General features: G+C 39.8%; 1 protein-coding gene across 1 annotated transcript in view; it reads left to right on the top strand.

The window, feature by feature from the left end:
- Nucleotides 1–13,592, top strand: part of LOC102313041 (ephrin type-B receptor 2) — a gene marked incomplete at its 3' end in the record, with an annotated part of 77,490 nt that overhangs the window by 24,635 nt on the left and 39,263 nt on the right. The window contains 2 exon segments of the mRNA XM_005948034.3: nt 4,818–4,882; nt 6,982–7,666. Coding sequence (XP_005948096.3) covers nt 4,818–4,882; nt 6,982–7,666 — 750 coding nt within the window.

Raw genomic sequence — 13,592 nt, 5'->3', positions numbered from 1 at the left:
AGGACTGTGCTCTTCTGGACAGAGATCTTAAATGTTGTTGCTGGGATCTGCTGGAGCCACACACCTAGTTCTCTGATTACCACTGGGACCACTATTACGTTCACCCTCCACATCCTCTCGAGTTCTTCTCTGAGCCCATGATGCTTCTTTTTTTCCTTAATGTTGCTGTCATTCAGTATTGCTACTGAATGAATAAGTCCCACAGAATCTTAGCTCTGTCATTCTCCACCACCTTTTGTGGTCCCATTTTGACCTCGGGATTTCCAGGCCATACTCGGCACAGATGTTTCTGTATACTATGCCAGCCACTTGGTCATGGTGTTCCATGTATGTCATGCCTGCTAGCATCTTGCAATTCAATTTTTCAGTTCAATTCAATTTTATTTATGTAGCGCCAAACCACAACACCAGTTGCCTCAAGGCACTTTATATTGTGCCTTGTCGCTGGTACATACCATGGAGTGGTCTGGCTGTTCATGTTGGTTCCTCCACTTTCTTGGGTTTCTGCTGCCTGAGGTATTCATTCACATATTCATCTTCATGATGTATTCGTGGATGTTTGTTGTCTCATCCTGGACTGTGCTACTGATGCTCACTAGTCCCTGGCCCCCTTCCTTCCACTTAGCATACAGCCTTAGGGTTTCCTTGTGTTGATGTCGGTGGCTTCTATCTCCTCTTCGGCCAGCTTATTATCCCAACAGGGTACCTGATCACGGGCAGGGCGTAGGTGTTGATAGCCCGGCAAGACACTTTACCCTACCGCCTACTGGTGTTGGCCAGAGGGGCCGATGGCACGAAATGGCGGCCTCGCTTCTGTCAGTCAGCTCCAGGGCAGCTGTAGCTACAACCGTAGCTTGCCTCCACTAGTGTGTGAGAGTGAATGAATAATGGCATTGTAAAGCGCTTTGGGTGCCTTGAAAAGCGCTATATAAATCCAATCCATTATTATTAGTTCTGACTACTTTCTCTCTCTTTGTTATCATCCGACTACACTTCTCCAGTCTGAACGACATTCCGATGTCATTGCTGTATAGCCTGGTGGTGTGGATCAGTGAATCAATGTCTCGTTCACTCTTGGCATACAGCTTGATGTCATCGGGATCCATGTCCTCTACATTGCTCCATTCCGTAATTGGTATCCGTAGCCAGTCTTGTCAATGGTCTCACTGAGGAGGTTCAGGCCTATGCAGAACAGCAGTGAGGACAGAACATCTCCTTGGTAGCTATTCTGGGTGTGTCTCATCAGCTAGCAGCTGGTTGATTTGTACTGCCAGATGTTTGTGGAGTGCAGTCAGCTTCTTTCAGCCAGTAGGCGTGAACCATGTCAGGGCCTGGTGCTGTCCAACTCTTCATACTGGAGACCCTTTCTTGGATATCTGCCACCGTGATACCACCCTCATGTGTATGTGTGTATATATATATATATATATATATATATATATATATATATATATATATATATATATATACTTCCCAGAAATTAGAAATTTGGATATTGGATATGAAGACAGATGAGTATGACAGCTGGTAAGTAGCATGGCAGGCAGTGCTGGGAACAAAGTGAATTTTAGTGAATTTTATAAAGGTATCCCTGTGGGTTTAATCCAGCATGACATGTAGAGCGTTGTGAAGCCTACAAGGATTATTTTTGCTGGCCTTAGTTGGCCCACTCTCTCCTCCTCTTTGCCCTACTTTTCACTGATTCATGAAGCAGAGGCAGAACAAGAGATCTCTCTATATATGTATTGCAGGATTGCAGTGACAGATGGAGACAGTGGAAAGGCAGAGAGCCATTATTGTACAGAAAGACAGTGCATTCTACAATAAATGTTAAGAAGGTGCATCAAAACAAGGGTTTAGTAAAACAAAAATTTGCTATTAATAAGAGTAATTCACAGAGATTATACACCTCAGAGAAAACAATTCGTTCTAATTTAAACAGGATGTAACTAGATTGAATATGCAGTAGTTCCAGCATATTGTAGTCACTTAGTTGCATTCAAGCTGCTGAGACTGAGCTGCCATAGTGAGTGTCTAGTCACGAAATGAGGGCAACATATACTAATGCACCCCCACCCTCACAAACCCATGATGTCCCCATTTCCCCTGTCTATCTCCATCTCCCATCAGTAGCTCCAGCCCATGCTAGCCTGTATTTAAATGCTCTATTGCAGCACTGCTCTTCACAATTAACAGACATGTTAAATTATGACTTCTTTCTCTCTAATTTTGAAAGAAGGTTTGCAAGTTATAAAAGAGGCTGTCAGACTGACACAATTTCATTCAAGCAGGAGATACGATGGCAAATTCAAAGAGCCACTATGGATGTAGTCTAATCTTTTCTCTGCTGCTGCTGCCATCATCATCCGTCATCATTTCTGCTACACTGGCAGGGCTAGGGGCCAGGACTCTACTCTTTGGGTTTTTGGGGGATGATGCTAACTCTGCGTCAGATAACAGGCAACCCACCCACAGTAGATTTGCCCGGTGTGAGGTCTCGCAGCAAGCTATCAAATACGGCGCATTTCTCGGCTTTTGACAAAATGCTATACGTCGCCAGGTGTATAGCACAGTATCACCTTAAAGCACTTGTTGCAGGCTGCTGAGTTTGCATATTTTGCTGTGAAGTACAGCCAGACTTTGACCACTTCGCTTTGGGCATTTTTAATCTGTAGCTCTGCTCTAAAAGAACGTACATACCTGGACCCACCTACTACGCTCGCAAAGGTAAAATGATTGGCTGGAATCCAAAGTGTATGACATCTCAGGAAAAAAAGCACAGAAATAAAGCACTGAAATGTTCGCTGCTTTTCGGTCTGGTTACTACCGCATGCCATAATGGCACCGGGTACCGGTACCCATCCCTAGTCACATACTAATTACGTAACAGGATGCTCGGTCACTTTGCTATAAAGACGACCACACATATTAGGTCGTACTCCATTATAATGGAAAACCTGTTGATCTGAGTTGAGTTGTGTGGCGAGTCGATCCGATGCTCTACTAACGGAAAAGGGGCTTTTACTCTTCTCCACCCTTCTTGGCTGAGTGGGAATTGGTTGCAGGTCAGCGCTCATGGCCTCTATTCTTCCTATTTAGCGGCGGCTGTGACACCTGGCTTGCCGCTTCTTCCCAACTCCTCATTAATCACTATTGATACTAATAGAAAGCGAGCAGCCAGAAAATGGGACATTTGAATGCAACACTGGGTGCTTACATTTTAATCTGACGCTGGACAAATACAAGACTTATTCTTCTTTTCTTTCTTTTTCTTTTCTTTCGAACAATTAAAATTTCAACAAAACAAACACAGGAAATGGAAAGCATAAGAAATTTCCAGCAAAAGGATCCATAAAGCAAAAACAGAAGGTGTATCAAAGGAAGAAGCAGTGGCTTATCGGGTCCTGGCCCTAAATTTAACTACAATTTTGTAACCAAAATGGTCATGCATACAAACACATACACATACATCTGTCTATTGACAATTTTACCCTGGACCCCCAGAGGGTTAAATATTTTTTTAAAGTAACGCAACAGTTACTTTTCAAGTAATTAATTATTTTTGGAATCGTGTAACTCAGTTACTTTTTTGAAGAAGTAACTAGTAACTATAATTAATTACTTTTTCAAAGTAACTTGCCCAACACTGGTCATCGCTATTTGTTGAAATTTGTTTTTACATTTATTAACTATTTCTAGTTAATAATAAATAATTATTAACTTTCTTCTACAACTTCCAGTTGGATTGAATTAGGATTTTCTGGTCACAGTCCTCACCCACACTGTTCTCCTCAAGCAGGGTATTTTTTTAAATTTCCTTTGCCAGTTTTGGACCCACACTGACAACGAAATCATTACCTGTTATCATTATCTGTTAACCACTTCATTCCTATTTGTAATAACCATGTTTGTTCTCTGAAAAAGTCTGGGTAATTAGCTTTGGTTTGTTTGTTTATAATAGTCCATGTACCTTTTGTGTTATTCTTTCGATCCTCTGGCATTTTATTATAATGATCCTTATTACACTATTGACGGCTAAACACAGTGCAAAGAAAAGAAAACAAAAGGAAAATAAAGACTAACCTAAAAAATGGTAAAACAACTAAAACCTGAAAACGTGATGAGCTGAGACATAAAACATAAATATGGACAAAGACAGTTAAATGTGGGATAACTGAGCTTGACGTATGACAAATATATGATCCAACAACAAACAAAGGGAAACTAACACAATATATACACAAACAGTAACGAGGGAGGACAGGAGAGAAACACAACTGGACCTAATCTGACATAACAAGACAGGGAGGAAGCAAAACTGTAACACTAACACAGGACACGGGATGAGGACGAAGACACACGAGCTTAATACTGAGATTGTGGGAGAAACTGACATGGGGGCATGACTGACTTGGGAGACAGAGCGGGTACATGGAACACAGAGACAAGAGGAACAAAATGAGTAACGTGGAACACAGGGAAAGTACTTTGGAAGTACTTTGGTTGTTTCACACTGGTTTAAAGCTAACGTCTGATCACTAGGTGACATTCCAGGCTCTGGTTTAAACCTCTGATGTATTAACTACCAGAATATATATCAGTCATTAGTGCTCTGTGTCTCACTGGTGGTTCTTTATCTCGTAGGCCATCCACTTCAGTTATTTTACTGTTTGTCATTTGAAGTCACTGAATGTTGCTCACTACATCACTGCAAATCATTTCCAGTGTGAACAGAGCTCAACACACACAGTATTTTATTGCAGTGTAACTTAATTTTAATTCTAACGCCAGGCTTTTTGGTTTTTGATTATCTCCAGAGGTACTAATGGATTCAACAACAGCAACAGCAGAACTGGGCTGGACCACCTACCCATCTCAAGGGGTGAGTAGAAAAATCAACACACTAGGAACAATGTACACAGTGTAGATAAGCAGTCAAAAGTTTGGACACACCTTGTCATTTAATGGTTTTTCTTTATTTTTACTACTTTCTACAATGTGGAGGCAAACTGAAGACATCAAATATATGAAGCAAGATATATAAAATTATGTAGCAAAGAAAAACTGGTAAATAACTCTAAATATGTTTTATATCACAGATTCCTCAAAGTAGCCGCCCTTTGCTTTGTTGACAGCACTGCAAACCCTCGGCCTTCTCTCAGTGAGCTTCATGCTGTAGTCACCTGAAATGGTTTCACTTCACAGGTGTGCCTGTCAGGGTTCATTTGTTGCCTTCTTAATGGGGTTGGGACCATCAGTTGTGTTGTGCAGCAGTCAGGTTGGTACACAGCTGACAGCCCTATTTGACAACTGTTAGAATTCATATTATGGCAAGAACCAATCAGCTAACTAAAGAGAAACAACAGTCCATCATTACTTCAAGAACTGAAGGTCAGTCAGTCCAGAAAACTGCTAAAACTTTGATTGTGTCCCCAAGTGCTGTCGCAAAAACTGCATTTCTTCTCACTAGAAGTGCTACACCGAAACTGTCTTACATGAGGACCACCCCAGGAAAGGAAGACCAAGAGTCACCTCTGCTGCTGAGGATACATTCATCCGAGTCACCAGCCTCAGAAATCACAAGTTCACAGCACCTCAGATTCCAGTAGCAGACACATCTCTACATCAGCTGTTCAGAGTAGACTGTGTGAATCAGGCCTTTATGGTCAAGACAAAAGGACCAACAAGTGCTCAGTATCTCTGGGAACTCCTTCAAGACTGTTGGAAAACCACTTCAGGTGACGACCTCATGAAGCTCATGGAGAAAATGCCAAGAGTGTGCAAAGCAGGAATCAAAGCCAAAGGGGGCTGTTTGGAAGAATCTAAAATATAAAACATGTTTTGAGTTGTTTCACACTTTTTTGTTTACTAAATAATTTCATATGTTTATTCATAGTTTTGTGTTTATTCATAGTTTTGATGCCTTCTGTGAGAATCTACAATGTAAACAGTCATGAAAATAAACAAAAAACACCATTAAATGACAGCACCTGGAAAATATGCACATGGTAGCCCACTTACGTGGGTCTAACCTTTTTTTAATTTTATACTTTAAACTGGAGGTCAAACATATGCCATTGGTCCAAAATCAGCTTTCTGAAGAATCAAGTTCAGCACACTGTGTAGAAGTAATACTTCATGTTTATCAATAAAGTAGATTAATATTCTTGTGCTGGTATCCAGTGATACCATCATTACTGCACAATCTTTAAAACTGCATCTTTATTAAATATATTTGATGTTTGATGACATGAAAGTTTTAAGTGTGAAGAATATGAAAAGTATGAGATCAGGAAGGGGGGAAATACTTTTTCACTGTCCAAAAAATTCCAAACCAAGCTTTAAAAGTTGTAGAATTTCCTTTAAGTCACCTTGCTTGCTACATCCAAATATTGATAGCATGCTGGTATTGGTATCGGATCAATGCTAACATGGCTGGATCAATACTTTGTTTCTGTCCTCCAAGCTCAGTATGTAGCTGATACTCAATTGCGTTTAATAATTAATTTTTTTCTGCAAATGAAAAAATATATCTCAAACATGCCCTGTGAAAAATGTCTGAACCTTTATCTGCTGACTGTCACATCTATGTTATTTAACCAAACTTAAACAATAGAAGTTGACCCAATGTGCCATACAGATGGGCCATTTGATTTCCAGATCTCCAAAAATCCCAGTTTCAAAATATACGAAAAGCTGAAAAGTGTGTTTTACTCTATTAACTACTTATTATGGAAAATAAAAATCATAGGGATTTAGTGGTGATTAAAATGGGTTGCAAACTTCTGATGAGTGACTTGTAAGTGACTGCTCTCCCCTCTATAAGCTGCCTTGGGTTAAAAGTATCTGTGTTGGTATCAGCAGTACTGGCTGACTCCACTAGCTTCTTCTGCTTTTGGATTGTTCCAAGTTGCCTTTAATGTTTTAGTGTTTGCATGTTTGTCACTTTATCAGTAGCTCTGTTTCTTGGCTCTCTTCTAGTGGGAAGAAGTTAGTGGATACGATGAAAATATGAACACCATCCGAACATACCAGGTGTGCAATATCTTTAATAGCAGCCAAAACAACTGGGTCCGGACCAAATACATCCGTCGCCGTGGTGCTCAGCGTATCCATGTCCAGATGAAATTTTCAGTACGGGACTGTAGTTCCATACCCAATGTCCCTGGCTCCTGCAAGGAGACCTTCAACCTCTATTTTTTTGAATCTGACTTGGATAAGGCCACTAAATTATACCCACCCTGGATGGAAAACCCATGGGTGAAAGTGGACACTATTGCAGCTGACGAGAGCTTCTCTCAGGTCGATCTCGGTGGCCGCATCATGAAGATCAACAGTGAAGTTCGAAGCTTTGGACCTGTTTCCCACAATGGCTTCTATCTTGCTTTCCAGGATTACGGTGCCTGCATGTCACTCATTGCTGTCCGAGTCTTCTACAGGAAATGTCCCCATATAATCCAGAATGGAGCGGTTTTCCCTGAGACACTGTCAGGAGCAGAGAGCACCTCTCTTGTGGCAGCCAGAGGAGTGTGTGTTCCTAATGGGGAGGAGGTGGATGTACCCATCAAGCTGTACTGTAATGGGGATGGGGAGTGGATGGTACCTATTGGTCGCTGTATGTGTAAAGCTGGATACGAGGCTGTGGCGAATGGTACAGTCTGCAAAGGTAAGAAGGAATGTGTGAATGAGTTCTTATGAGATGTGCCTCACTAGACTGTTCTATGGCTGTGCCCTATCATATCGCTTGCAGTATGTGTAAATTTTACATCAAATGTCAAATTACTACATCGTTGTGTTTTTAGCATCTAAAATTTAGCTACTTCAAACAGCTCCAGCAAATCACAATACTTTGCAAAATATGAAAACTGTTCTTGCTAAAGGTGGAAAGATGAGTGTTTCACACACATGAGATAAAAAAATGCAGTTGCATCTCCTCCAGCTACGAAGGACGAGATGCTGATCTGCAACCCAAACGTAAACCAATGGCTCAACTTGGTCGAACTTGCTAGTTGTGCTCCATAATGTCAGGAGGAGCAACAAATAAAACAAAAAAGAAGAAGAAAATAACGAAACAAACTGAAGTCACTATCACAATTTTTCTTGAAATATTGTGATATAATGTTGAGCCCATCATGCCCACCCTGGCTCTGTTCACAGATGAAGAGCAGCAAGAATAAACAAATAGTTTTATATGCATAGTGATGATGTTAGTGCATCTTGAAATGAACCGGCTTAAAGTAACTTAAGTACAACGTTTTTCATTCATTCTGTAATCAAATGTATATATACAGACAAAAGGTACTTTATTTTAGCTGTACAACAGATTGTCACCAGGGCAACACTGTGTAAGATAATGTAAACTACACAGTTCCCCACCTGAACTCTGAATGTGCTTGAACTGCCCAATAATCTGAGATTAGAATATTTACACTACACTACTTCTACAGAAATTCTTAAACAGTACATGAAGGATTTTCGTTTATCCAATGCTTAGTGTTCACATCATCCCACTCGTAAGGATTAAAACTTTTTTTCACCTGTACACTACTATTCTTGCGTAGACTTTTAGTTTGTAGCCCCATTATGATCGATATCCCAGACCGTCAGACATTCATCACAGATTCATTCTATTAGTATCAGTGGTCATGCACCAGTGTCTTTCTCTTTGACAAAGAAAGTGACACCACTAATTAGGATTGGGAAGTTAAATAAATCCTTATGTAAAGAATAAGATTTCATTATTATTTTCAAAAGGGAGTAGGCAATTTACTTAAAAAATAGTGGGCTCTTTAGGAAGCAGGAAATGTAGTAATGTGGCAGAAAATAATATATTGCTGTTCACATAAGAAAAATAAAGAAAGAATACCTTTATTAGAATTGGAAGAAAAAATTACAAATCCATTAAATCATTAGAAGCTGCCTATGTTGCCTCAGACTAGGACAAAGTGCCCTGGTCAGTCTTTGTGGAAATGGTGCACAGTGGCACTGCTTCAGGATATTACACTGCATAATTCACCACTAATACAAAGTGATATTCTCGTGCATTCCGGTGAAGTGGCTCAATGAAATCCAATGCCAATATGCTCAGATGAGACCTCCATGCAAGGTATTTTCCAAAGGCACTTCTGGGATAGCCGCCTGGTTCCCACATTCTCCCTGATGCCTGGCCAATAAAAATGGGCCATGAGCTGTTCCAGAGTTTTGTCATATTTCCCTGCCATGAGGTTATGATAAGCTACCTTGAAAATAATTTCTCTGCAGCTCTTTGTGACCAACAGCTGGCTGCGTTTCTCTTCCATGCAAGTTTCACAACTCACTCGATACATTCTGCCTCTAATCAACACAAAATGCAGGTAGGTCAGCGCTATGTGGAGTAAATTATTGGAGTAGGCGGGGCCTCCAGAGAAGATGCTGTCTCCTCCTCCCCAGAGTCAGCTTCAGACAACCTCACGTTACCTGACTGTAGTACAAACACTCCACCTTCCTGTGGGTTGTGAACACATCTGCACATTCCAGCCAATCTGTTCCCAGAATGAAGGGATGCGTCAGATGTGACCTAACCACCATCTTGACTCTGTGTGCACCTGTATTTAATCTTTAGCAGTACTGTGGGATATTTGTGTATGTCCCCATGCACACACCTCCTCATCAGACCGACATCTTCCACTGCTCCCTCCGATCCTGGCAGTAATGCCAGTGAGAAACCAGCCCTAGCAACCAGACTCTTCAACATCCTTGTCTGGTGCTTGGACTGGTCCTGCAGCTAGTCCAACTGTCAGTGATGCACCATTGCCTGCTCCTAATACATGATTGCCACCAGTTAGGCCACAATCCGAGCCAGTGTCTTGACTTGTTGAGTTAGTCACTGGTCTGACTGACGTGACCATGACAATAAAAATATAGAAAAAGCATGGCAAAACACATGAAAACATTGCCATTTTAGCATAACTCTGTCATACTTACTCACTTGCTCTCAAACGTTGCCTTCACTGCTGTGACACGGTGCTTGAGATGACTGACTCCGATAATAACTTTAATATCACTGAAGAGAGCAGAGTTGCTGTTTTCGGAAATTTAGAATTCTTCAGATTGTGCAAACTGTTCAAGAGTTATGGCAGTTTAAAAATAAGCAAAAACCTGTTGGTGGGAACTGGTTATAAGGGTTAATGGGTTAACAACATCACTACATTGACGCCGAAGAAGACATCTAGGGTGTACGTCTTGTGTTCTGCTCTTTTCAACCTACAACGTTCATTGTGTGCAACGCAGACAATGCCCTGCCGAGCTGAATAGGACAGAGGAGGGGTGTCAAGAGAGGTGGGACTAAAAGAGATTAAAGTTCCCCTGGTTTACCTCTCATTACATCAGAGAGAAAGTAAAAGCGTAAAAGGGTTTAATATCGAGTCTTATATGTTAAAAGTGATACAGAGTGCTAAAAATAGAGTTTACCTATATGAGAGAAGTGGTATTAAGTATGTTGTAATTGTTAAACACAGAATCATAATTTATAAGTGATTGTGCTAATAGTTAATCTTTTTTAATTCTTAATAACAATCAGAATGTAATCAGGTATAAGTTTAACCAATATAACAAATAAGAAAATAAAAACTATGAAATGATTCTACTAACACGTCTCTCACTGAGATTCCATATGGAGTGACTTATTTGTGCAAAGATGGCCTTGAATGCTGTGAGAGTGTGTAAGAAGGAAACTTGAGAATACCAGGACTGACAAACACAGAGTTGTGTTTGTCAGTCTTTTATTTCTGTAAAGAGAAAAAGCGAGAAAAAATATTTGTGTGTAACCGAGTTGAAAAGAAATCATATTAGAGTGGATATTCATGTGATTGAGACAATGATAAATCCTGTTGAAGTAAAATAGCATAAACTAAACTAAAGACATGACAGAAAGTATATTCATATTTGATTTAATGTTCATATGTAGTGAAATTATGTACAACAAAGACAAGAAGATGTGATGAGGGAGGGGAAAGATGAGGACCAGGTATACCAAGTATAAAAGTTTTGTGCAGAAGAGATTAGTTGTTCATTGCTTTGTCTCCTGCGAGACGAGCACTACAGATGATTGGATCTAAGATTTTACAGTTGGAAGTTTAAGCAGAGATACCAGAAGGATCAACCACTGCCAAACTGTGGACTTTTTCTCTGCTTATTAGATTCAAGAGGATTTGAATTTCCAGGGGATGCTTGTTGGAGTATATCAACACAGAACACAGAGATAAGTGCATTTTCAGGCCAGGGTGTGCCTTTTCTTTCATTAGTCTCTCTCCTCTCAAGATCATTATTAAAATCAGCATTAACTCAACGCAGGTCAAAGAGATAAGTAGAATTCAATCGATTTGATTTTGTGAGCAATATTATTTGCTTTGCTTTTGCTTTTACCATTACTGTTTATGAAACAGTAATGGTAAAGACATGCATATCACTCAAAGAATCCTTACAGGTTACTCTAACCTTAAAATGAACGGATCCTTGGGCCCACTTTTTCAGACCACTAAATTTTACCCAGTTAATAAAGATTTAGAGGAGAGCTGGTAATAATGGGTGTGACTGAGAGGAGATTTGAGCAGAATGCCATTCTGACAAGCACGCCTTCAGAGGAAGCAGGATCAACATCTGCAAGGTGGAGTAGCAGTTGGAGCTAGGCAAGTCTCCTCCATGGCTCCATCCAAGCTCTGCATAGCCTAATCAGAGATTAGTACTTTTTAAACAGAAAAGAACCTTTATATATTGGGAAGGCCCGGTTGGGATCCAACAAAAGTAAACATGTTGCCTCAGAGCTGCAGCCACAATGTATTGATTGAAGATTCAAGAAGTTTATTGTCATGTACACCGCAAAACACAAGTGGTTACACAGCGCAATTAAATTCTTACTTTGCAGGTTCCCTTCACACGACTAAAAGAAAGTAATAATAAATAAAATAGTAAAACAGTGCTTTGTAGATCTTGTAGCTTATATGTGGGTGTACACTTGCAACACTATCACAGTGATAATATATGCAGAGTATGCAATATAAAGGTGTATATGTTGATATATGTATAAAAATTGCAAATTTACAGGCTAATATTAATGAATTACAGAATTGCTATTTTACAGGTTAGGTGTAAGTACAGTTGTATTATGCTGTGTATAAATAAGTGTGTGTGTGTGTGTGTGTGTGTGTGTGTGTGTGTGTGTGTGTGTGTGTGTGTGTGAGGGGGGGTCTGTTTAGGCCAAAAGTGTGATTTCAGAGTATCATTATTTATTTAACAAAACCTAAGCCAAAATGCAGAAGCAATGTGTTAAAAACTAAGAACACTCTGTGATTGAAAAACCTTTAGATTTGCTTACTATTTGCTTGGTCGTAGCCTTCAGTTTTAATTATTATAGAAATGTTATAGATGTTACAGTCATAAAAAAGGGATGGATGTCTACCAACTGGAAGGCTGATGAATCGATCCGTTGTCCTTGTGTCAAAGTATCCTCAGTTGCCCTCGATGTGAATGTTAGATAGACCTGCTTGCATATAGATCAAAGATCTGTATGAATGTCTTTCAGGGGAAGGGACTGACAACAAACCCTTTCATATCAGAAGAGAGACGTAGCTGACAGAGAGCAAACACCTGAGCGAATCATCACAGTGTGATTGGATGAGTGAGACTTGTGGTGAGAAAGCATTTTGAGTGCTCAAAATTGAGTAGAAAAGTACCTCTCAACTTACCATTTAGCAGCAGTTAGAAATGTCTCTAAATGGCAAATCTATTGTCGTCTCTCCCTGTTTCTACAATAAAAGGACGATGGAAACTGGTAAACAAACCTTCCCTCCTACTCTGGAATAAACACCTGAGCACAAGTATGGGAAACAATGCAATACATAATCCAGTTTTTTTCATTCAGAATTAAAGTGACAACTATCCTTTTTTACTGGTTCTCCCAACCATACACACACACATTTCAGCACGTTTTGTACTTTCCACTTAGCTCAATCTGTTGGGCTGTCTCTAGTTTAGACATTCGTTTGACAATTTGAGGAAAAGGTTACATTTTCAGTACACAAACAGAAATGCAAGAAAAATCTTTTGAATTTAGTTAGTTTAAGGAGGAGTACGTTGGAGTTTAGTGAATTCAGAGCTGACTAAAGTTGACTTCACAGGCTTGAAATGTATCACTGTAAATGATTCGATTTGTATACTGTACATATATTTTTCATCTTATGAGTTTTCCTTTACAGTGTCTGTGTTCTACAAAAATACCTCCAGTAAAATCCAGCATCATGAGAACTGGTTTGGAGAATTATTTAATTCCTTTTTGAGATAAATAAATATTTTCCTCGAGTAAAATATTTATGTAGCAGTAACTTTATTTCAAATGTAGAAATATTTTTCAAATAAATAATTAGTCTGAAAATATTCAGACCTGGATGAAGGAATTACTATTTCAGAATCCATTAGTTTGGCTTTGAGGCATAGTGTATGGTAATGTGGACCACGACCATAAATATTAATTTACTCAGTTCGTTGATGTCATGTCGTCCTTAGGTTTCAGTTTTTCTCGGGTCTGATAGGGTCTGGCTTTCCCACATGTGACAGCT

This window comes from Haplochromis burtoni, unplaced genomic scaffold (assembly GCF_018398535.1).
Source record: "Haplochromis burtoni strain Fernald_Lab_line unplaced genomic scaffold, NCSU_Asbu1 Contig_566, whole genome shotgun sequence".
Taxonomy (NCBI): Eukaryota; Metazoa; Chordata; class Actinopteri; order Cichliformes; family Cichlidae; genus Haplochromis; species Haplochromis burtoni.
This window is presented reverse-complemented; position numbering and strand designations above follow the sequence as displayed.